The 25,591-nt window shown below is 50.3% G+C and overlaps 2 protein-coding genes across 2 annotated transcripts in view; both read left to right on the forward strand.

Moving 5' to 3' along the window:
• The window catches only part of Vps45 (vacuolar protein sorting 45 homolog), a 63,460-nt gene extending 53,903 nt beyond the window's left edge, over window positions 1-9,557 (forward strand). The window contains 1 exon segment of the mRNA XM_052179724.1: window positions 9,260-9,557. Coding sequence (XP_052035684.1) covers window positions 9,260-9,347 — 88 coding nt within the window. The 3' untranslated portion in view covers window positions 9,348-9,557.
• A 3,505-nt stretch (window positions 9,558-13,062) lies between these two features.
• Window positions 13,063-20,304, forward strand: Plekho1 (pleckstrin homology domain containing O1). The gene is given in 7 exon segments (XM_052179725.1): window positions 13,063-13,164; window positions 13,266-13,412; window positions 16,837-16,977; window positions 17,569-17,673; window positions 18,221-18,253; window positions 18,255-18,323; window positions 19,467-20,304. Coding segments are annotated over 7 exon segments (1,230 nt in total). The 5' UTR covers window positions 13,063-13,137; the 3' UTR covers window positions 20,175-20,304.
• Window positions 20,305-25,591: the final 5,287 nt, after the last annotated feature.

Raw genomic sequence — 25,591 nt, forward strand, 5'->3', positions numbered from 1 at the left:
TTTCCCACTTTTGGCTCCTTTGAATAATGTTACTCAGAAGATTTCTATGTGAGCTTTTGTGCATTGTGGGTTTAAGAAGAGTCATAACATTGAACTTAGGATATGAGTGTCCTATGAGTTACTAAAGCTAATGTGGGGGGGCTGGAGGTACTGCATAGTAGTTAAGAATGCTCTGCTCTTAGGAAAGACCCAAGTTCAGGTCCCAGCCCCCACACCAGGCAGCTCTCATCTCCTGTACCCCTCTTCTGGACGCCACAGACACGTGCACAGATTAGTGCACATAATCTCACTCAGGCGCACACATCCTCATAGAGAAGAAGTAAATCAATCTTTTAGAAGTAAACATTTGCTTATTATGAAAATACAGAATCATAGAGTGATTAACTGTGGTCAGGATTTATTCCCTGCAGTAAACTGAGTCTTCCTCTTTTGTTTTTGGTTTTTTTTTTCCGGGAGAGTGTGATCCTTCCTTACAAATGAAGGAACATCTTGGTTTGAACTTTCAGCCTTACCGCCACGTCACAAGCAGTCAGTACTAGAGAGTTCCGGTCATTGCAGGTAGCAACCAAGTTAGCTGTGTGAGTCAAGAGGCCAAGACCCTGATCAGTATGGACATAATTGTTCTAAAGGAATAGAATCCCAGTTTTCTGGAGATTCAGGATGAAGGGAAAGGGAAGGAGAAGGGTGTGTTAGCCAGCCAGCCTGAGAAGCGTTGCAGGAACCTCAGTCAGCCTCCAGAGCCATCCACTCAGTTCCTCTTAAGACTCTAAATAAGGATGCATCCTGCTAGGTGACAATGAACCATACTTTTCCTTCCAGGTTCCCTTTGAAGTCAGTAATAATTATGACTGCATAGTGGCTTCTCTGGGTTAAGTCTGAATTGGATTCAGTTAAGCCCTCAGTGGCTATAAATGTACAAAGCAATTAAGGATCTCGTTTTCCAGTTACCTTCCTCTAACTAGCATGAGGCATGTCTCAGCAACACAGAGGCCGGCATCCTCTCCACCACGGCTCTCCTCCGTGCTCAGTGTAGACAGTGAGTAGATCCATCCCTCCACCACGGCTCTCCCCCGTGCTCAGTGTAGACAGTGAGTAGACCCATCCCTCCACCACGGCTCTCCCCCGTGCTCAGTGTAGACAGTGAGTAGACCTGTGTGAAAGTGGAAAGCAGCCAGCACAGAGCTAACAGAGCTACTGTACTCTTTCTCCCTTTAAATTGTTTCCCCTATGAATTATATCTCAATTTTAAAAATTAAAAAGTAAGCTGGGCGTGGTGGTGCACGCCTGTAATCCCAGCACTCTGGGAGGCAGAGACAGAAGGATTTCTGAGTTCGAGGCCAGCCTGGTCTACAGAGTGAGTTCCAGGACAGCCAAGACTACACAGAGAAACCCTGTTTTGAAAAAAACAAATCCAAAAAACAAAAAAACAAAAAAACAAAAAAACAAAAAAAAAATTTAAAAAGTATGGCTAGGGAGATATAGCCTAGTACGGAGTACCAGCCCGGGGCCTACAAGGCCCTAGGTTAATCTCTACGCCACACACAACAAAATTAAAATATGGAAAGGCAAAGCTCTGCAGCACCAAACTGATACTTTTTCTTGATATACTCATCAAGATTTGTTTTCTCACGTGTAGTCCAGTGTGACTGAATGTCATATCCCATTCCCACCTGACGTCATCTGTCATCTGGTCACTGAAAGAGACACTCTGTAGCAGTTCCTAAGGAGGGCATTATAGGCCTGGAGAGACCACCCAGTGGTTAAGAACGAATACTACCAGCCGGGCGGTGGTGGCGCACTCTGGCAGGCAGAGGCAGGCGGATTTCTGAGTTCGAGGCCAGCCTGGTCTACAGAATGAGTTCCAGGACAGCCAGGGCTACACAGAGAAACCCTGTCTCGGAAAAAAAAAAAAAAAAAAAGAATGAATACTACCCTTGCAGAGGACCTAAGTTCAGTGCCCAGCACCCATATCAGACAGCTTGTGACAACCTGTAACAGCAGCTCAGGGAGCCCAGCATCCGCTCCTGGCCTCCATGGGTGCCTGCTCTCAAATGACACAGCTGCATGTGTCACTTTAAAAACAGTAAAAGTAAATATGTTCTTATAAAGAGAGTATAACACTAAGGACTAAATTACAATGTGCACCTACTATGTGCTACACATTGCTTTAGTACCTTACACCTATGCCATCTCAACAGTAGTCCCTAGCCACATGTGAGCTCCTGACTGGCTAGCTGGAGTGGAGGTGCATTCCAAGTGTAAAAGGCATTTTGGATTTCAAAGGAAACACACACAAAAATGTAAAATATCTCACTAATAATTTAAGGTAATTATGTGGGTATATGAATGAACTATTATAATTAAATTTCTCGTTATTTTAGTTTTTTAATGACTACCAGAACATTTTAAATTACCTAAGCAGCACACATTTGAGACTTCTAAATATTTTCAATTTTGGTTTTGTTCATTTCTGGTTTTTGAGACAGGATCTCTCTACATATCTCAGGCTGTCCTGGAACTCACTATTTAGACCAAACTGGCCTCATATTCAGAAATCTGCCTCCCTCTACCCTCCTGAGCACTACAATTAAAGACACGTGCCACCATGCTTGGCCCCATTCAACTTTGCTTAATTTCTAGAACAAGCCGATGAGATCTGAGAGATCTGAAGGCTCAAATGAAGAAGCTGGGTAATAAAAGGCAGAACCCAGGGCCAGAGCTGGAGCTGAGCCCAGTGTCTGTCTGTCCGTCTTTCTCTCTGTGTGTGTGTGTGTGTGTGTGTCACAACTGAAGTACTATTTTGGGAAGATTTACCTGCTGTGCCTTTTCAGATCCTTTGCTTTCAAATGGTACGTGTAAGGTAGGCAGCCACGCAGCCTTCAGCCCAGTGAGAAATAACATAAAACAACGAACCAGAATCATTTCATTTGGGGGCTTTTGGCATCCCAAATAAAATTTAAGTCAAAATAATTAAATTGATCAATTAGTGGCAAAGCCAGGAAGACTTGAAGCAAGAGGCGCTGCTGCAGGTTGTCAGCAAGAGCATCCTAGGTGTCACCTGAACAGGTAACATGAGACCCTTGGCCCTTCTCCTCTAACTACAGTGGGTTCAGCCCCTGAATTATTTACAGAAAAATTAGGATGCTCTGATGGAATTTGCATGTCAAAGAGAAAGGAACCCATACCCCACTCTCCTGCGCCTTGGGCCACTTCAGGGTCCCTTTGTAAGCGTCAGGACCACGTTGGCTTTGAGATTTTCTTTCTGAAAAGGTTTGTTTTCTTCCTGCCACTGAGCAGCTTTTCCTTAGTCCTGACTGTGTGCAGTTCTGTTAGCATGTGCTGTGCCTGTGAGGGTGTGTGCCTAGCGGAAAGGTAGACACTGACGAGGATGAAGTTGACTTTAACCAAGACTCAACCTAAGGATGTCTCCTGACTCTGTGTGTGCACTAGAACATCTTTAAACTAAGGACAACTTTTCATAAGAACAATATAGAATTGTTACAGGGAAAAATGATACAGTTAGGGGCTGGAGAGACAGCCCAGCAGTAAGAGCACCCGCCTGGCACCTCACAACCATCTAGAACTCCAGTTCCCGAGGACCCCTCCTCTGGCCTCTGCAAGCACTGCACACACATACATAAAAAATAATAATAAACAAATAAATGTTAAACATTTTAATAATAAACCCAACTAGGCCAAAATAAGGTCCTAAATAAAACATCAAACTCCCACTAGGGCTGCTGCCCCCGCCCAGTGTGGAGTCGCTGGTCTGCCAGTGAGTGCGCACACCTTTCCCTGGTCTTTGGTTTTCTAACCTGGCTCACTCTTTGCAGCCCGGACTGGCCTCTTGAATGCTTAGATGAAAGATGAGTGGTCCCACATAAACTAATTTTAGATAAAAGACAGTGCGATTTCAGTAAAAACGTGTCTATGTCATTTTCATCCATGGAATTGTAGTCTGTTGTTTGATTAAGCAATCATCAGGTTTTTTTCTTCATTAACAATATTAGTATGCACCTGTTCTAGAGCTATCTTTAACAACAATACACACACAACACACACACACACACATATGTACATAACTATTGAAATCCTTTTTTTTTTTTTTTTTTTTTGAGTCAGGGTTCCACCGCATAGCTCTGTAGCTCAGGCTAGCCTTGAACTCTCAGATCAGAGCCTCCTGCTGGGACTAGAGTCGCTGCAGCTGGGGTTTTTTTTTTTTTTTCATGTTGGATCTCACGTAGCCCAAGCTGACATCCAAACTGCTATATATCTAAGGACGGCCTTGAAGTGATCCTCATGTTTCCACTTCCCGAGCTCTCAGAAGGCACGTGTGTACTACCATACCTGCTATACGCAGTGCTGGGGACTGACCCCAGGGCTCCATGCATGCTGAGAAGGCACCTTGCTGACATCCTCAGGCCCTGGCTGACTGATAGGCTTTGTAAGTGTTCTATCTGCGTCCTCTTCCTCTGCCCATGGGCGTAGCGATCAAGCAGGAACCACAGGGACGAGTTCTTCACTGCAGATACGATTTCCTTTCACCCTCCTAATCCAGGAAGTAAGGTCCTTGTGATCCCAACTTCAAGATGAAAACCAGGGACACAAATGATGTGCTTGGATCACATCTGGGAAGTGCAGAGCTTGTGTTGCAGCTCAAACCTTTGGGCTCGCAGCAGTGCGAAGCAGTGGCTGCACATAGGGTATAAACGTTCCTAAATGCTACATTCCAGCCAGACAGTTTGCTTGTTGTTGTTTTTTCCTTTTTTTTTTTCCTTTTTTTAAACATCATGGGTACTTACACAAGTATGGGAGCATTTGTTACACATTCTTTTTTTTTAAGATTTATTTATTTTTTGTATACGAGTTCACTGCAGCTGTACTGATACATGATGAACATGATGGTTGTGGGCCATCATGTGGTTGCTGGGATTTGAACTCAGGACCTCTGCTCACTCTGGCTTGGCCCTGCTCATTCCATCTTAAAGGTTTATTTACTGTTATATCTAAGTACACTGTAGCTGCCTTCAGACACACCAGAAGCGGGCGTCAGGTCTCATTACAGATGGTTGTGGGCCACCATGTGGTCACTGGGATTTGAACTCAGGACCTTCGGAAGAGCAGTCAGTGCTCTTAACCCCTGAGCCATCTCTCCAGCCCAATTTTATTTTCAAGACAGGGTCTTATATAGCCTTGGCTGGCCCTAAACTCAGTGTGTAGACAAGGCCTTGAACTCGTTTTCCTGCCTCCACCTCCTGGGTGCTAGGACTGTCATTCTGTTCTTATAGTCATGGTTGCTCTGACAAACTGCTGTGGCATTGGGTGTCTGTAGGGGTAAGGAAGGAAGCCTATCTGTGGGTCTGTCTTCCCTCTTGGACCTGCATGACCGATACACAAGCAGTTCTTTCCCTGGAGTCATTTCCCTTGCAGACACGAGGGCCTTTCTCCTTCCTTCGTCTGCACTCCAGCAAGTCACACCCAGCACTGGCTTCTCCCAGAGTCCCAGTGTCTACATCTGACCTGTTCCTTCTCAGTGAGAGAAGAAATCAGGCCAAGAGCTCCTGTTTGTTTTCCTTTGCTTTGTTTTTCTTTTTCTCCTAAGTTGGGTATCATTAAAAGACAGGAATTAAGGAGTTGCTTTGTTTGTCACAGGTGGTTGTAGCATTCCTAGGAAGGTATAAGGAACCATGGGAGGATGGGTGGTTATTAAGGCAATGTTTTCTAGTTAACTCAGTGTTTCCCAGTGTGTCCTGCAGGAAGTGTGTTTGAGGAGACACGGATAGATGCATTTTAAAAAGAGTGTGCAGGCAACAAAGTGGGAAAGGACTACATGCTGTCTTGGAAAATCACACATCACCATAGCATGTTAAAGATGCTGAGGAACTGTACAGTGAAACAGCTCAGATTTTGGGTTTATCACTTGAGAGTTAGAAAAAGAGATGTACCATGTATGATGGAAAGCACGCTGCAGTGACCGCGTGAACTGTTCTCCTAACTCAGGGATGCAGCACTGCCGGCAGCCTGTGCCTCTGTGTGCTTACAGCTCCCCCTCCCTTGCCTGATACAGACATGTGCTTGATCTCAGACGGGCATGCATTCCTAAATAACATGCTTAGTTTTGCTCAGTTTGAATCACGACAAAGTGGTGTTATACTTCCCTCTCGTTCATCGCCTCTATGATTTATCCACATTACTGCCGTGACCTTGCTCACTCAGTTTTCACGGCTGTGTAATATTTCCTTCTGTGCACAAAACTCTCCAATTCTGGATTACCCATCTATTGAAACAGGGAAAGATTTTTGTTGTTTTTTTAAACATATTTTGCTATTGTTTCTTTCAAGGAAAAAAAGAAATATGAGCCAAGAGTATTGGCATAATATGATTCTATTGTTTGAGAGCATGACAGATGCTTACAGTGACTGTGAGCTAGCACGTGAGGCAGGGGAGAAAAAGGAGAGGGTGCGCCTTTCCTCAGTGAGCCCAGACTCCACCCAGGGAACCAAAGAAACCAGTATCTCTCAAATTCGAGTATGATTATTATAGTTCCTAGGTACATGCAAGAATACCAAATAATTATAACATGTCTTTTGGAATATCTATTTTCATATAATTTGGGAGATATGCAAAGAATTAATTTAATAAAATAAAATGAACTTTGGGGCAGGAAAGTACAAAGGCTTCGAGGAAAATAGAGAATTCCCAAGTTCCGAGACAATTGAGTGTGTGCCACACTTGTCTTGAGTCTCTTTCTTCTCACATCATACATACAGACATAAAAACCACACACTCTGTTCCTCTATTGCATGTACGTAGTACACATATGGAGGGTGTGCACACCATAGACACACATGGACACTAGATGACACTGTGGGCACCAGCTCTCCTTCCACCCCAGGCACCAAAGCTCAGCCTCAGGACATCAGGTGCGGCACCACGCTCTTCCCCGCAAAGCCTCCCGGCAGTCACTGCGTGCATACATTAGGTAGTCCCCCAAGTCAGCCTTCCATCCTCCTTCATGTGTGATGTCTGCCTGTGGACTGTAGTGAAGAGGACAAAGATGATGGTTTAGATATGAACATATATATGCAGCATTGTTGACGCATTGTCTAGGAACAGTTATTCAAAGCATAGCATTAATGCTGTGAGGGTTGCTTTTGGCCTGTCACCAGAGACTAAAAAAAAAAAGATGATACAAGCATTTTAAAAAAGAATTCTTTTTATTTTACGAGTGCTTGCCTCTGTGTATGTGTGTGTACCATGTGTGTCCCTGAGGCCTGCAGAGGCGTCAGATGCCCTGGACATGGAGTGACAAACATCTGGGAGCTGAGCGCAGGTCTTCTGGAGGCGCTCCTAACCACTGAGCCCCCTCTCTAGGCCAGAACCTGCTTTTCTATGGAGGACTCAAGAGTTTTCAAGGTTTGCTTAAGAGTGAGGTCCTCTCAGTCCATCCACCCACAGAGCTGGGCAGCACCCTGCAGCCACATGCTCCAGGCCTAGTGTTGTCTGTGCCACACCCTTGCCCAGATGTGCTGTGCATCTGGCTCTCTCTTAAGGTAGGACTCATAGCTGTGCCCTGCACACATGAAGCTCAGAGCGGTCCAGGCACGCACAGTAAACGTTTGTTAAATGGAATTTAACTGAACTGGATCAGATCCTAGCTCCACGAGAGATTTTTCAGTTTGTTTTTAGGTGAGATTGGTTTTTTAGAAACCTAGACAAGCCATTCTTTTTGTCTCGTTGTGTTTAAACACAGTCTAAATTTAGGGTGCAGCTACCAATATGTTCGTTGCCCATAATTTTTAAGCACTCTGAGCAGTGAGTCATCAAAGTCCCTAAATAGATATTTGAAAAGTCACAATAGCCCGGGGAAATAAAATTAGGTTTGGCAAATACCGTGTTTTCTCTTTGCAGTCAGGAATGTGTGGTCTTACTGATCATTCTGTATAATTTTAGCAAGTCCTTTTCCCTTCGTACTAGAGTTGAAAATGAGCAAAGATCACCTGACAAGCTCCAATAGGGCCCCTGGCAGCTTCCTTCTTACTGGAACCACCTGCTGGGGACTGCTTCCTTCCCAGAAGGCAATGCTGCATTCTCCTGACCCTGATTCATGCACTCTGGCACTGCCAGTCCGGTGGTGGAAAGGAGGCCACGCAGAGGCACCTGTGTTTCAGTAGAGGCAGTGGCCGTGGCCTCTACTTATTCCCTTCATTTTTGTCTCTAATGGAGTTTAGAATGTAAATCCTCCAAGCCCCAGCTTCGAACTATAAAGCAGGGTGAAGTACTTCCCATCTTTCCCTCACAGAGCAAGCAGACTTACAAACACCATCACAACAACCCGGGTATGAGAGAGAAGCGTCTCTGACCAAGGGCAGCTCCTATAACTATTTCTTGTATCTAGCCTATATGCTTTGGGCGGCTTTGGTAAGCCCTAGAGAACTGGCTGAGTAAACTTACTCGGCTTAGGCAGGCCCGTCTCAGTGCAGGTAAGAACCAACCAACACCTCAGGTTGCCCTCTGCCCTCCACACGCACGTTGTGACACACACCAGTCACACACACAAAGGCTTTTTAGAAAGATTTTGAAGAGGAGGGAATATCCAATAGGATAAGATCTGTGGGGCATGTACATATCAGATAAGATAACCTATATGCCAGATATGTACATTATGATTTATAACAGTAGCAAAATTAGTTATAAGGTAGCAACAAAATAATTTTATAGTTGAGGGTCACCACATGAGGAGCTGTATTAAAAGGTTACAGCCTTAGAAAGGTTGAGAACCACTGTCCTACGGTAATATATTAAACCTTGCCCTTAAAAGATCTGGAGTCCCATAGTTTCTTTGTAAAGTTTCAGTGGGCAGGGACACTTCCTGCCAAGACTGATGACCTGAGTTGAGCCTCTGACCTCTACACAGACACTGTGGCACATGACCTAGCATGGCAGCTACACTGATCATCTCGGCACTTAGGCTGAGAGAAAGGCTGTGCGAAGCCAGCCTGCATTACAGTGGCTAGAGCAATGTCACAAAATCCTGCCCAAGAAAAGGAAAACACAATAATGTGCACAAAGGCCTTGTCCTCCTGGGCTGGGTCTTCTGTCCTTGTCCTCAGACGCGGACCCGGACCTGGCTCAGTATCGACCGGAACTCCTCCAGCTTTATTGTGCTTCTTGCCCAGCTCAGTGGTTTGAGGGCGGCGGGGCTCTGGCTTGGTGAGGCTTGTGCTTTTCTCCAGATAACCTGGAATCTCTTTGTCAGTTTCCTAGAGGAAGTCCTGGCTTCTGGGCTGCACAGCCGCAGCAGGGAGAGCTCACAGGCCACCTCAAGGTCAGCAAGCAGAAGATGAGATGGCAGTGGAGAGCGGAGACCTCTTACCTGCCTCAGCCTCCCCTGCTGACAGGGGCTTTGGGATGGCCCTGGTGTTTGTTCTGACTCACTCCAGGTAACCCCGATTCCTGAACTGCTGGAACAGACCCCGGGACTGCAGATGGCGAGCCCACCTCACCCACTTGTGATTCTGTATCAAATAAATCTGTTCTTTGTGTATTTGACCGCACAGTGGCTTCAGTGTCTGACGGGCTTTGTTGAGATGGTACATGAGGAATGTGTTATCGGGGTAAGAAGGATTCAGAAAGCCATGTGAGACCCATGGTGCCATCACTTATATCCTGTCTTCTCTTGCTAGTCTGAGGAAGTGAAGTTGTGACATGAGCCAGCCATCCATGTTAAGGACAATGGACTCAGACCTTTGCCAAGTTGGCAAAGCCTTTCCCCCAAGTCAGGCTCAGAAAGGCAAATCTTATGTCTAAGTAGAGTGTTCTAGAAAGGTTGACCACTACATGTAAAAACTAGCAACTACAGTTTCCTCCTCCAGGTTGACTACAGCCTGAGACTGGCCCCCTACAAACACCACTACCAAGACCAGCCAGAGACTGCTCCCTATAGACAGACACCACTCCCGAGACCAGCTAGCCTCTCCCCTGGTCTGTACAGAAGTGCACAGAGGCTCCAGGGTGTCCATCAGATGCAGACAGCCCAGCTGGCCCCAGCTTTTCTAGACCCGTGTTTGTGTCTGTTCTTTCCTCTGTCCCAGTCAGGGTTCCAGGACCGAGCCAGGCTCAGGGGACACAGCCCTACCCTCTTACCTCATCCCACACGCCCATTTCTTTGGACAGCCATTTGCTGTGGCGTTGAGAACCCATGTGGGCTGTAATAAGAATCGATCTGCAGAGATGTTAAGTGATGTTGTTTGATTTCTTTGAGTCTCATTCATGGGAATTCATAAGGTGAGACTCGAGATGGCGTTAGACAAATAATGAAGGCACAGCCCGTATCCAGAGCGTGTTATGCAAGCAGATGAAGGCTCTGGTCTGTTTTGCCTCTCCTGAAGGCAGGAAATCAGTGTCCTTAGATAATCATGTTCATGTACATGTGTGTGCACCTGTGGGTGTGAATGCCCTTGAAACCAGAAAAGGACGTCCAACCTCCCGGAGCTGGAGTTAGAGCCTGTGCAGTGTGCGTGCTACAACTGAACTCAGGTCCTCTGCAAGAGCAGCAGGCACACCTAACTGCTAAGCTCCGGCCCCTTAACTTATATGTTGATAAGTATTCCCTAGCAATGTTCAAATTTGTCAAAGTTATATAACCAATACTGGACATATTAGTCTTTTGTGGCTGACTCAGTTTCCTCCTCCATAAAGTGAAGATAATCAGCGCCTTCCTCATGTGACAGTAAAGACTGCATACAATGATCCAGTACAGTATTTACAGAGCTAATTCTAGCATTACTGATCTCATTTTATTAAAAAACATTTTAGTTAAGGAGATATATTTTTAATAACTCTTCCTCTCTCCCATAGGTTAAAATGCCCTGGTCAAGACACCAATCCTATTTTTAAAATAGGCTTTTAAAGTCAAGAATATTTGTTTTTAAATGTCAGCTCAGATATTTCTGCCCAGTAAACTTCCAAGCAGCAGTTTACAAGATGCTACCTCTGAGAGTTTCTGCTTATCCCCCTCGCTGCTGAGTGCAGCTACTGTGATGCTCTTACAGGTGGGCCTGCTGAGCCACATGAGTCCTCACAGGATCTTATCTCCCTAGAGAGATTAGCTCAAGGTGTGTGTGTGTGTGTGTGTGTGTGTGTGTGTGGTGTGACATATGCTCACTGAGTGCTATAACAATGTGTAAAGGAAACCAGAAGTGCTATTCCAATTTCTCACGTAAGCACTGGTCTCTAAGAACAGTCTCACTTAGATCCAAATGCAGGTGCCAGGAGCTTCAGTCGGTGAGAAAAACCAGCTTTAAAGCAAACCAGCTGGCTTACAGGAACATGCGGTGTCAAGGCAGTGAAGCAGAGGTGAAGGAAAAGGCCGCGACTATAACATTAATATTTCAGGTTACTGGGAAGGAGGGAGCTGGGAGGGACGGGGACCAGCCAGAGATTTATGTAACGTCTCAAGACACAGACAGGCAGAGAAGGTTCTGCAGCCCACATGCATCTGCTCCAGAATCTGAAAATTGCTTTGGTTATTTTTTACGAGTCCCTTTGCCTGATGTTTCACAAAGCACCAGCTCCTGTCTGGGGCTGTGCAGAGAGCCGGGGGTCTTGCACACTGGAGAGACTCTAGTGTCTGTTGACTGAATGAAAGCTCCCAAGAAGAGCTCTACCACAGAGCCACGCCCTCAGGCTCTATTTAAACTTGGTAAATCAGGTGGAGACAGGAGGATTGGCAGATTAAAACCAGCCTTGGCTATGTAGCAAGTCTGAAAGCAGTGTAGGCTGTGTAAGACCTTGTCTTAAAAAATAAAGACAAAATAATCCAAAGCGTTCTTACCTGCCCGGCCAACACGTTCCCAAAAGCCCACGTAGGCTAACTCTCCATCGCTGTGCCCACGCACTAGCACATGGGCCCCACCCGACCCTGCCTGAAGCCCTTCTCATGCACTTCTTTGCCTTTTAAACAGGGCAGAACCAAACTGAGATGGGGAAGGGATAGTCTGGAAAGTGTGTGCCCTGTGTGTACAAAGTCTAAAAGGTAGGCCGGGGTTAGACACCCTCTGTGCTAACTCTGAAACAGCAATGTGTCAGTCTGAGCACGTCAAGCGGTTCGCTGTGCTGGACTGATCTTTTCCCAAAGGATAATAGCCTCATCCTTATATGCCTTACAAAATGGTACTCAGCATTTTTAAGTGCCAAAATAAGAGCATTTTGAAGGCATAAAGTTCTGTATCCACCTAAAATAGAAATCAATTATATGGCTAGTGAGATTACAGGACTGGGAAGCAGGGTGGGTCTGAGAAGGGTGTGTTTCTTGATAAAAAAAAAAAAGTCTCCCCCCAAAAAGCCCAAACATCCTCCACGCCTCAAACCACAAACTTACCAACACTTCATCTTGGACATCTCTGGAAAAAGATTATTTCCCTTGCTCTGTGCCAGGGAGCTTTACTCATTTTGTGGTGGTTGTGTTTACCATACACCAGGTAATAAATAGGTTTATTAGCTTACTGACTGGTAGTAATTGAACCTAAAAGACAACACTTGGGTCCTCATGGCTTTCATGGGTCAGCTGATCCTCCTTTTAACGGGTAGGGGGACGGAGACCCAGGAAAGGCGAGGAAAGCTGGGCTCAAACTTGGGCTCCCTCCAAACCCCATCAGAAACACGGGGCTCAGAAGGGCTCGCGGTCCGGGCGTCCTCCGGGCCTCCCCGCCGCTGCACGCGTGTTTACCGCAGGCCTCGCGGGGTGCTCACGTCCGCCCGGGAGTGGGTCGAGAGTGCAGACTCGCGGGGCTCCGCCAGCGGGAGTCTGCGGGTCCGAGGCGGCCGCTCTCCCACGGCGCCTCCGCTGCATCCCGCTCGCCACGCCTCGGGCCCGCCCCCACCGCCGCGCCTCCCGGTTATCCGCTCGCGCCTCCACCGGGCGCCGGGTCGGAAACAAAGGCGGGGGGCGGGGAGCGCACGGCGGCGGCGCGGCGGTCCGCCCTTCACTCGGAGCCCGCGACGTCAGCGACGGTGGCCGGGGCCCGTGCGGCGGGGGCGGGCATGGGCGGCGGGGGCGGCGGGGGCAGCGGGGGCCCGGCCTGCGGCTAGCGCGAGCCGCCGAGCGAGCAGCGGGCGCGGCCGCCCGATCCCGCCATGAAGAAGAGCGGCTCCGGCAAGCGGGTGAGTGCGCGGCGCGCGGACAATGGGGCCGGGGCCGGCGGGGGGGCGGGGAGGGCGCGGAGAGTCGTCTGAGCCGCCGCTCCTCGTCTCGCCCCGGGCAGGGGCCTCCGGATGGAAACCATCAGTCTGCGGCGCCCGAGAAGGTCGGCTGGGTCCGGAAATTCTGCGGGAAGGGGATTTTCAGGGAGATTTGGAAAAACCGCTATGTGGTGCTGAAAGGCGACCAGCTCTACGTCTCCGAGAAGGAGGTAGGCGCCCGTGCCCGAGCCGTCCGTCCGTCGGGACCCCGTCCCCACCGCGGCTAGTTCTCCGGCTTGCCCCGCCTCCATCTCTGCAAGTTCAGGGGTCGCAAAAGTCCTGTGTCTGCAGAGAAAAGTCACCCCCCGAGTGAGAGAACCTGAGTGGGATTTAAGAGTTTACTTATTGGGTGTGCCTTTGCCGACACCTTTCTCAGAAGTTCTAATGTCCGCCGCCTCTCGCTCTATTCTGACCCCCTAAAATACGGTTGGGGGGTTTTGTGGGATTTGTTTTTGCTTTTGTTTAATTTGCTGTTGGAACACTCTGGTATTCGTATCCCTCGACCCTTCCTGTCTTCCCCACCCCAGCCCACCACCCTTTGCGTTCCTACCCCTCCGGCAGGAGGGGTTGGGGACATATGTAGGTCCCCTGAGTAGCAGTCTCCTTAAATCATAGAAAACACAACTTGGACAGGCAGTCCCTGGGACCAGGGCTGGAGCGGCCGTGGATGCTGTGAATCCGCCGCAGACGGATTTGTGTAGGAGCTAGGCTCATCCTGAACCAGGCTCATTCCCCACCTTCCACTCCACTTAAAGGGTAAACAGAAAAAAATCAAGGAACTCATATTCTGCCCATCTTTATTTGTAGACAGGGGGAATGGTGTTAGGACAGTGGGCGGCTGTGTGTCTCCGTGGCTTTAGCTCTGTAGTTATACAGGAAACCGGAGCCCACATGGGGTCAGAATGTAGAGCCAGGTCGTGGAATCCAGACCCCTTTCTCCCTTGGTGAAGCCCTAACTCTTGACTCAATGACAAGGATGCTGAGAACTGAACTCGCTTCCCCAGGACTGTCTGATCATGGTGGGCTGGCTGTCCATGTCCCTTTCAGACTGGCCCTTCCTCCCTTGCCTGCACTCTCTCACCCAAAACCGACCAAGTAGGAAGTTCTCCCTTAGCTCTAACCTGTTCTGCTTTTGTCACCAGACACTTGTTTTCTGCCCTTGTGTTTGGGTAAATAAAGCCTTTTATGGTGTTGAAGCAGATACACTTGCAGCCAGAGAGAGGTGCTCATCTGAAGGCAGACTACTAAGATGAGCAGAGAACTAAACAGTGCTGAGCCGTCAGGTCCCTCTTGAGGGGCCTAATGGTTGGAGAGCCTTGGGAGCAAGCTAAGGGAAACTTGACAGAGTTTGCTCTTGAGGGCCCCTGCCACCTGCTCTCAAATCCTACAGAGCGCTCCCCCAAAGATTCTCTTGCTTTCTACTTTTGTTTTGTTTATTGTAAAAGCAGCAGCGAAGTGTCACTGTGTTATCTCCTGTCTTCCCCGAACTTCATAATGCCAGGAAATGTAGTTGGCAATCAGGAAGGGCTTCCTACATGTCCGAGGGGGAAACCAGAGGACAGTGGAAGGCTACAGAAACAAAACAAAACCTTTCTCCCTTCTTATATTTGTCCAAAAGGCAGAACCTGGGGACAAATGTACACAGTTACTTTGTTAATAAACCTGTGTGTGAGGGAGGGATGCAGAGCAGAGAGAGGATAGGATGACCTCAGCCTAGAGTGTCCGCTGTCCTCAGCCTAGAGTGTCTGCTGTCCTCTGACTCAGGAGCATCTGACTAGACCTGGGGCCAGATGCCCCTGCTGGGAAGGGCAGTGGAAAAGAGGGATCCGCACCTTACAGTGACCCTTCTTCAGAACCAATTCCATGGTCCAGTGGGCAGGGGCTGAGGGCAAAGCTGCCAGCACAGGCTGTTTATCCGGCCCGTAAACAAAAGCAGCATTAGACTAAGATGTAAACCCCCAAAGCATAGTGTATTTGCAGTTTACGTGCTGATAGAAAAAACAAAAAGAAAGGAAGCATTGCTAAGCCCTAGGTTTCAGTCCTCCTTTCTTGGGAAAGCAATGTCTCCCACAACTTCTTCCTCTAGAGAAGCCCTCCCGTGGGTGTTGTGGGCCATTCCTAACTCTCCAAGGGTATCCGCTCACTGATCTGATCAAGAGCTAGAGGTAAGAACAGGTCCACACATTCAGGAGACTTCACAGTAGAGGAAGTTCTGTTGAAAGCAATGCTTAATATATCTGTGGGCTGCAACAGAAGGGTTAATTTGGAAGATGTAGTCATAAAGGAGACTTTGGGAGTTCTGTGTGAGGAAGAGACAGAATACAGTAGAGAGCAAGGTGCCAGGGTGTCTGTCTTTCCTGGGCTCTGGCATCTACTTATCCTGCTGCCTACCTCACCCAGCCTTGCCCTTCCACAGTCAATGCTTCCCACTCCCAGAGAGCCTTATCAGCCTTGTCCACTCCAGGAGAGCTCCTTTCCCTTCCCTTCCCTTCCCTTCCCTTCCCTTCCCTTCCCTTCCCTTCCCTTCCCTTCCCTTCCCTTCCCTTCCCTTCCCTTCCCTTCCCTTCCCTTCCCCTTCCCTTCCCTTCCCTTCCCTTCCCTTCCCTCCCCTCCCCTTCCCTTCCCTTCCCTTCCCTTCCCTTCCTTCCCTTCCCCTCCCCTGGGGAAACAGAACAGTGAGTCCCTTCCCCTGGCTGCACACGCCCAGCCCTTTCCTCTCCGAGCTTTCTGGCCTCTGCTGAGAGTCTCTCTGGGGAAGGCACGGGAGAGGAGGTTGCCGCATCATCCCACGTTCCGGTCGGCCGTATTGCTGTGAATCGTTCTGGCGTGATTCTTGTCCCAGGCCCACCATAATGCTTAAGACCCTCTTCCCAGCCAAAAACCAGGGAGGCCCAGAGAGGGGAGAAGCCCGGAGAGCCAACCCTTGCCAGACAAATGGCAGGACATGGACTTTGCCCACGCTCCCCCACAGCACATGTGCTCAGCGATTCAGAAGGATGGCAGATCGGCCACGGGCTGGCAGATGTCTGCCGGCGGACGGCGGGCGGAGACATGGGCTCCTTACACACCGTCGCTTGGTTTCAACTTTTTCCCAGGGAAAGATGACCCGCTCATTCCTGGGGTATTCCCAACCGAGTGGAAGATGGGCATAGCCTGCTGACCAGGAAGTCTCCTGTAATGTCCTGCGTTACAAGAGAGAGCAGGTGGAAAGGAGCACTCTGTGAACCATAATATTCCCGGAGGCCAGAGGCAGCCCTTTGTCCCTTCCAGATGTCGGCTGCCTTTCCCCCTCCCTGGACTCCTAGTGGTCACGCTTGTCTTCCTTACTTGGAATGATCAGAGTAGCCCATTCACCACGGCCCTTTAAGGACTTGGATGCTGCGTCCTTCAGAGACAGGGGGTCATGGGTAGAGGGAGGCACTGGGATGGTAGATTGTGGGGAGTGGGTGAAACAGAACCCCATACAAGGTCTCAGGTCCCAGTCCCATCCCCCACGCACACACCTTAGGGGGATGGCTTCCTGCTGTCACCTCCCCTTTCCTCTGGAGGAGAGGCAGAGTAATTTTATCCTTATGACACCCCAACCTCCCGCAGGTAAAAGATGAGAAAAACAGTCAGGAGGTGTTTGACCTGAGTGACTATGAGAAGTGCGAAGAGCTCCGGAAATCCAAGAGCAGGAGCAAGAAAAATCACAGCAAGTTCACCCTGGCCCGGTGCAGACAGCCGGGCACCACGGTAGGCTCGCCCTCGCTCGCTCGCTCGCTGCGGCCCTGGCTGCAGGGCCCAGGATGATCTGACCATTTCCTTTCCTCTGGGCAAGTCAGCCTATAACCTATTCAGCCATAAAGAAAGCTCTCTCTCTCTCTCTCTCTCTCTCTCTCTCTCTTTTTCCCATACACATGCTTATACACACACACATACACACACACACACACACCCTACTGTGCATATGTACGTATTCTCTTGGGAGAAACATTATCGTTGCTTCTTCCCTGATGTGTGTCTGAAGTTCCAGGGAGGCCAGGGAAGCCATGCTTGTCACACCCTGTGTCCTCAGACATTCAAAGATCGCTCCTACCTAAGCACAGTCACACCGAGCTGTCTCCAGTGTCATCCTCTTAGCTCCCCTCCATCTTTTCTAAAACAGCCTGCACATTCTGCAGGAACAGACTCTGGGTTCCTTCAGTCTTTGATGATGATCCCAGAAGCAGGGTCGCTCCTGCCAGGAGCAGGGTGGGGGGTGTGGGGACAACACCATTTCTTTGGGGGGGGCAGTTATAATTTATTTGTAAAACCCTAGCTGAGACAAGATTGTTCCCCTCACAGGCTCCCAACCTCATCTTCCTGGCTGTGAGTCCTGAAGAGAAGGAGTCATGGATCAACGCCCTGAGTTCTGCCATTACCAGAGCTAAAAACCGTATCTTGGATGAGGTCAGGGGCTTGCTGTGGGAAGAGGGGTGGGCGCCAGGGCGGAAAGCACGCTGTGGCTCACTAGACAAGGAGGGGTGTTGTATGGGGCCCTTTAGTTTCCCCCAGTTTTGCTTTCTTGACTTTTTTGTTTGGTTGGTTTGGTTTTTCGAGACAGGGTTTCTCTGTGTAGCCCTGGCTGTCCTGGAACTCCCTCTGTAGACCAGGCTGGCCTTGAATTCAGAAATCTGCCTGCCTCTGCCTCCCAAGTGTTAGGATTATAGGAATGTGCCACTAAGTCCTGATCTTTCTCAGCTTCTTTAAAGGCCCTGTTGTGTCGTTCCCTCTCACCCCCACCCTGTTTCCTCTCATAAGTGTTTTCTCTGCGGAGTCAAACCCCACACACACTTCACAAGGCTTAATCTAGTCTTGGGTCACCTGTGTCAGCAAAGCCTCCACCTGTCAGAAGCAGGGGAAGGGACTGCCTGTTTCCCAGTCCAGGACAGTTAGGGGTCACTCAGTTGGGACGGAGTCCTAAAGGAACCCTGTGACTCACAGTGCATCTCTTCAGGTCACCGTTGAGGAGGACAGCTATCTTGCCCACCCCTACTCGAGACAGAGCAAAAATCCAACACTCCCGCCGTCCTCCAACCCGGGGACACCTCATGGCTGTGGTATGTAAAACTGTAAGGAAGTAAACACTGCCCAGGGGCCAGTTCCGTGCTGGTCTGTCTCAGCTGCGTACGAGCAAGAGCATGGTTAGGAGTCCCCTTAAAGCTAGGATCAAAGGCTCAGGAGACCTCTCCAGCCTCCACCCTGCCTGACTTCTCTAAATCAAAATTACTTACTCAGCACCTAGCACGAGTCAGACATCTCTGTTCTCAAGAACTTCTGAGGAAATGAGAAAGACCCTTAGGACAGTGAAAAGCAGAAGTGTTGTGTTCAGAATGATGTGTACTGCTGTGTGGTGACCGGCCACTCTGAGGGTGATGGTAAGTGCTACACGCCCCACAGCTAACCCTCTACCAAATGAAGGAGTGGTTTCTCTCACCCAGCCTTGCTCCAGGTCTAGGGAGAGGCTGTCCACACAGGAGGGAGAACACGGGCCTTGGAGTCCGCAGGCCTTGAGGAGGACCCATGGTCTCTGGGCTGCCTGAAAAGTGGGGCCATGGCGATTGCTTTAGGAAAGTGGTCACAACAACGCATGCGCCACAGCACAGAAAATACTGAATTCCCTTTACCACTTTTGTTCCTTACAATACTTAAGGGAACAACCAACGGGCTGGAGAGATGGCTCAGTGGTTGGGAGCAGTGACTGCTCTTCTAGAGGACCCAGTTCAATTCCCACTACCCATGTGGCAACTCATAACTGTAACTCCAAGATCTGACAGACATACCTGTAGGCAAAGCACCAATATACATAAAATATAAATAAAGAAGAAGGTTCATTACAAGGCAAGGATTCAGAGTTCAGCTATCAGAGCGGAGCTAAGGCATGTGTCTAAGAGAATGTAGGCAGAGGAGCATCCTCTGTCCGTCTGTCTGTCTGGATCTTACTGTGACACGTAGGCCATCCCTATGAGACTTAAGAGTCTACAGCACAGATGTAACACTCCCTGTGGCGCTTGTAGTTGAGCAGAGAACAGACACGATGCAGGAAAGGGTAAGTTACAGAAAAGCAAAACAAAGAAGTTCAAATCATCAAAGGAATCAGCCAGCAGAGGAGAGGGTCTCAGTTGGAGTTCGGGGTCCCCTTTCGGGGAGGGGCCACAGCTTGCATTATTCATTCACTGCCTTCCTTCATGGCTCTTTCCCAGGCTTCGACCTCTACCTCAGACGGGATGCTAACATTAGACCTGATCCAAGAGGAAGACCCTTCCCCTGAGGAGCCAGCCTCCTGCGCCGAGAGCTTTCGGGTGGATCTGGACAAGTCTGTGGCCCAGCTGGCGGGCAGCCGCCGGAGAGCGGACTCAGACAAGATTCAGCCCTCTTCCCACCGGGCTGGCAGCTTTTCTCGGCCTTGGGGAAAACCAGACAAGGGAGCCCCCTACACCCCACAAGCACTGAAGAAGTTACCCAGCGCAGAGAAGAGCCGGTGTGCCTCCCTGGAGGAGATTCTATCCCGGAGGGACACTGCCCCAGCCCGCCCTCTCCACCTCCAAGCTGAGGAGACTCCCGCCCCTGTCCCCTCGCAGCCGCAGCCGGGGCAGCTGTCCCGGATCCAGGACCTGGTAGCACAGAAACTGGAGAAGACTCAGGAGCTGCTGGCAGAGGTTCAGGGACTCGATGGCAAGCGGAAGGCCAAGGACCCCCCACAGTCTCCACCCGACTCGGAGTCGGAGCAGCTGCTGCTGGAGACAGAGAGGCTGCTGGGAGAGGCTTCGTCCAATTGGAGCCAGGCCAAGAGGGTGCTGCAGGAAGTCAGGGAGCTGAGGGACCTGTACAGGCAGATGGACCTGCAGACCCCCGACTCCCACCTCAGGCAGGCCTCCCAGCACAGTCAATACCGGAAGAGCCTGATGTGAAAGCGCGGCTCAGTCTGGAATTGGGGGGGCACAGACTCTTAATCTCCAAATGTTGCAGGATAAAGCTTTTTTATTTACCTCAATCAAAAAAAAAAAAAAAATCAAGTCCATTGCTTTTGCTGCTGCCTCACCCACTGTGGCTTTTTCCTACCGACCTCCCATGTCAACTCCCTAGTCAGACTGCGCCTTGGGCCCGAGTATAGAGCTCTCACCTGTACAAACAATAACACAGGCAGGCCTTTCGATGTGCATAGGCCCCTCCCCTAGCACAGTAGGGATCGTCCGTCCCGGATGTACCCGAGCATCTGGGTTAGAATGAGCAGGCAACAAGGTCTCCTCGGATGTCCCGGCTTCTCACTCTGAGGCTGAAATTTCAGCTTTGCAACTTGAGTTCTAGGGACACAGGGGCCAGTGCCACCTGTCCATGCCATAAGAGAAGTGACATTCACCCGAGCCCTGAGGAGCATATGCGGAATTCAAGCCTCCCAGCCAAACACCGGCCTCTCACCAAGGGGTGTACAGAGGGCCAGTAAGATCCTCACTCCCCAGGGCCGGCCGGGGCTCAGCGCGTGGTGGTGACCCAGCAGTGTGAGGCCCTGTGCCTTCTCCAGCAAGGCTGAGCTGCTTCTTGCTTTTCTTATTCAAGGGCTCCCTTTCCCTCCCAAGGATCCGAAGATACAAACTTGACTAGACGGGTCCTCTGACCGGGGTGGAGAAACATGAACTGGGGACTGAACTAAGATGAAACTGGCTTGTGACGGAGGCTGTGTGGGAAGGAGGGGAGACCAGACCTGCACCCAGCTTCCTCTTTCTGCCAAGCAAGGGCTCCTTCTACCCTGCCCACCTCCCTCCGACCTCCCGACACTGCCCAGCCCTCCCCGTGCCCCTGCCTGCCTGCCTGCCTGCCTGCCTGCCTGGCTTCCTCGCAGGCTCGCCCAAGTGGTAAGAGGAAGGAAGGAAGGCAAGATCTGAATGATTTGGGAGTTAAAGGGTCATAGAGCCTCTTGCATCAGGCAAACAAGGGGTTAAAAATAGAGGGGTGTGTCCCTTGTCCTTGATCCTCCTGAAGTCTCACCCTGGCTACCAGGGTGTTCTAGAAGTTCCTTGTTGAAAGAGAAAGGATAAAGACAGACAGGCTCCAGGGGCCCAGGCTGAGGAGAGTGAGGGCTTGGGGGGACCCCTCAGATCTCCAGCCTTGTAAACGATTTGGGGGAGTTAAAGCTCAAGTTAAAGCATCTTGAGGAAAAGGATTCTGGGTTTTCAGGCACACGTGAGTACTAGTGATCTGACCTCAGCACATTCCCTAACCACTGAGCCATCTCTCCAGCCTGCTGGCAGAGGGACACTTGTCATAGTCCCCGCCTCTCACTGTCACCAAAGTTTTCCCCAGATCAAGCCTGGGGACACAAGTTTTATACTTGAACCATGGAAAGTACGCAAAGTATCACCTTACTGGGGTCCCCAGACTCTCGTGACAAAGTGAGGGAAGCAGGTTTCCTGTCCCCATCACCAGCTCCGCTTTCCACAACCCTAGCCTTGGTCTTCAGAGCCACCCATTGCCGCAGATACTGAAAGCTGGGTTAAAATGACACGCGCTCTGCCTTCCTATCTTCTCGTTTGATCAGCATTTTCCATTTTCTCTTCCTTGTCGCCCCCACAAAATGAAGAAAAAGACAAGACAATAATGACATATGTGTCCTAACATGCCAGTCATCTCCAGGGAAGGGACGCACACGTGGACGTGTGAGCGCACAGGCATGAGCGCGCGCGCACACACACACACACACACACACACACGGCAGACATGGCAAACATTGGAGGAACACAGATGAGCAACAGCAGAAAAGCTCAGGACTCTCTAGAGACCAAGAAGAGCTGACGCCGGGCCACCCAGCCCGCAGCCCTGCGTCCCTGCACCCGCTCGGCGGCCAGTGATAAACGATCCTGGATCTGAATTCTAGTTCCAACTCTCACTTTTTGGTTAACAGGCCCTGGGCAAAACTGGCTTGATAAGAGTCTTGTTTCTCCTCCGGAAACTAGAGTTGTGGACTGGGACGCGCAGCCCGTGGTCTGTGGTCCACGCTTGTCTTCCACCGTGGCTTCAAAGGCTGCTGTGACCACTTCGGCTCAATGAGTGGTGAACAGGAAACTCGGGAGGCCAGAGCACAGTTTGAATGAGGCCCAGGCCACAGGGCCGATCGATCCATTGATCGATCGATCGCTGCCGCTCTACTTCACACCCTTGAATGGGCCGCTCGCCACGCCCGTCCCTCTCCTCCCTCTGAGGAGGGCATTCGAGGTACCGCGGCGCACAGCGCTGCAGACAGCTGCGAAGGGGGAAAAGCGCGATTCCCGGTCCGCGACCATTTCGGAGCTTCACACAAAGCCTGGCTTCACACCAGAAAAGCAACCGAAATTCTACGCTGCTGGTGGGCGGCTGCCGGCAAGATTTCTGGTCATGTAAAAATGTTTTGAACCTAGCCACCCGAGACGGGATCCCGGCAAGCCGTCCTGGCGCCCTCTTCCTCTGCTGTTCCACACTCTCAAGCCCCGTGGTTGTCTTGGGGTGGGAGGGGAGGTTGGCTTGCTCCTGGACGCTGCCGACAGACAGTCTCGGGCTGTTCATGCCCCCCCCCTCCCGACAGCCTGCCTCGCTCTTCTCACCCAAATGAACAGGACTGGGAAACTCCTCTGGGAGGCCCCAGGATGGGGGGAGGGGGATCCAGGCCACGGAGTTGAACCCGGGGTGGTGAGTCGAGGCAGGTAAATTGAAGCACGGGATGCTTCACTCATATTTCAATGATCGCCTCTTAGCGCGGCCTGTTTCTCTCCATAAGTTGTTGAGGAGGGTTTGGGAGAGTCTGTGAAGGTACAATCTACAGCTCCCTCATTAGGAAGCCGGCTGAGGGGTTGGCCTGGAAAGCTAATGAGTTAATTTGCATATGATTTCCACTGCTTAGCTGGATGTTGTCTAGGGTGAAAAGAGGGGGGGGGGACCCAAGTTTCTCTGACCCTCTGTCCCTGCTCCCGCCCTAAACAAACTGGCAAGCCTAGGGTTTTTATCCTAGGGAACAGCCGCGTGCCATCCCCACCCACAGCCCTAAGCCCCTGCCAGCAGGAGCTGCGCCTCGCTTCTCCCTAGAACCCACCCCAGAAGGCTCTCTCTAGGCCTCACGGGCTAGCGGCCCTTCTGCAGCCTTGAAGCCTGGCTATCACTCTCCCCTCCCTCCCTACCCTGGGTTTCCTTTTCTGCTTTTCTCCTACCTCCCAGTCTCCCAACAACAGCAGCCAATCCCCGGCCTGCTCTAGAGCCACACCATATATGGAGAGGTTGGAAGGAAACCCGAGTAAAAGCAGGAGCGAACACACACACACACACACACACACACACACACACACACACGCAGGGTTGAGTGCTTTTCTGCACATGACCCTGTGTCTCTGGGCATACCATGAGCCCAACTGTCCCCTGTCCCTGCTTCACCCCACCCCGGAATGTGTCTGCTCCTTCCCACCTTTATTCATGCCCCAGGAGACCATCACTTCAACTGGTTGCCTCTGACCTAGATTCCCTGCACTAATTACAACCCTAACGAGATCTAACAAACACCCAACTTAGCTCAGCCGAGACCCTCGAGGTCAATTAGTGCAGTCCAGTTCCACGTGGGAAACAGAGGCTGGGGTCAGAAAGCCGTGTGTATATCCCAGTCCAACCACACTGTAACTCCCTGGTTGAAGCAAGGACAAGAAGAATGTAAAAATTAGGAGGACCTGGTTAAAAATGGGATGCTGGAGAGTTAACCAGTGTGAGAAAAAAATTTAAGTTGGGGAGCAGTTGGAGAATTTAGGTTCCCAGCCATTCATGGTGGTGCATTAGAAGACTGAGGCAGGAGGATGGCACATTCGAGCCAGGCCTGGACTCGAGGGTTACAGATTCCTAGCTTACCCCTATGTCATCAGCACAAGGGCTGGTGCACCTTTACGAAGAAGAGGGACTCAGAAAAGTAGCCCTAGAATCTGGGTCTGCAGCATGGCCTGGGTGGTGACTGCTGGTCCCTCAACCTCAGTCCCCATCCTCTCTACTGCCTTGGAAGAACTCAGTGACTACTCCTTTCTCTCAGAATTACTCTACTTAATCTCATCCTTGCATTTCATTCTTCAAGATAGTAAAACTGGGAGAACAAGAAGTCCTTCCTCCTAAATGCTGGAGAGAGTTGTAAAGAACACCTACTGCTCTTGCAGACGACCTGAGTTCAGTTCCCAAGATCTGCACCCAGGCAGCTCACAACCATCTGTAACTATGGCTCTAGGAGATTCGACGCCCTCTACTGGCCTCCATTGGTACCTGCACTCATGTGCATATATCCATGCACAGACACACCAAAAGATGTAATTTAAAATAGTCTCAAAAGCCCTTTCCTCCTCAAATCCTTTAGGTGGCAAAACAGCCATGGAAGTGGGGGTGCTAACCATGGAAGTGGGGGTGCTAACCATGCATTATGATTCCTGGAAGGGCTCTCCTCTCCTGTGCTAGGCTGAGCGTCTGTGGGGGTGGGAAGCAGGCAGCTAGAACTAGAGGACTCTGTGCAGATGCTGAAGCGGGCTTGGTCTCTTGCCGGCTTCCACCAGCTGAGGTGGCAAAGGGGTTATTAACTAAAGCTCTTGGTGGACCTCCTCTGGGCTCCGTTACGAGAGAGATTTGATGCTCTCTCCATGTTCAAGGCAGGGCTGTTGCTTGATGTGAGTTTCTCTGTGGAAGTTCCAGACCTTGCTTAGTCCCTAAGGGATCTTACACTTTCTGCTCTCTCTTAAAATTCAGCTGCATGTGAGAAGCCTCAGCTAGCATCCTAAGTGAGAGACCCTGAACCTCCACAGCTTCATCCAAACCTGACAACTGAAAGCAAAACAGCCAACCCAGAGAGCAGTGGTCCAGTGAAGCCCAAAAGATGGAGGAAGCCGGCAATGGTGGCACACACCTTTAGATCCAGCAGGCAGGAAGAAGAGGCAGGCAGGTCTCTGTGAGTTCAAGGCCACCCTGGTCTACAGAGTGAGTTCCAGGACAAGATCTGAGGAATTAACAATGCTTGTTCCCGAAGCCAAGATCCGCAATACACAGTAAAACAAGAGACTGGTTTGGGGAAGTAGAAGGTCGCCATCGTTTAAGCCTAAAACCGGAGTGGTTGCCATTGTGACCAGCTGCAGATGCAAGCGAGAAGGACCGTGAGGACAGTGGGCAAGACTGGGGCAGGCAGGCAGGAAACATACTGGAGACTGAGAGAGGTTCCCATGTCATGTAGGGGTAGAGTGACAGATAAAACCATTGTCTGTGGTAACTTAGCAGACAGTGAAGAGACCTGTAGACTGGAGGTCTCTTCTGGGTGCAGACTGCAACTGCCACTGCCCTCTTGCTGTGTGTT

This window comes from Apodemus sylvaticus, chromosome 4 (genome assembly GCF_947179515.1).
Source record: "Apodemus sylvaticus chromosome 4, mApoSyl1.1, whole genome shotgun sequence".
In the NCBI taxonomy this organism is placed as follows: Eukaryota; Metazoa; Chordata; class Mammalia; order Rodentia; family Muridae; genus Apodemus; species Apodemus sylvaticus.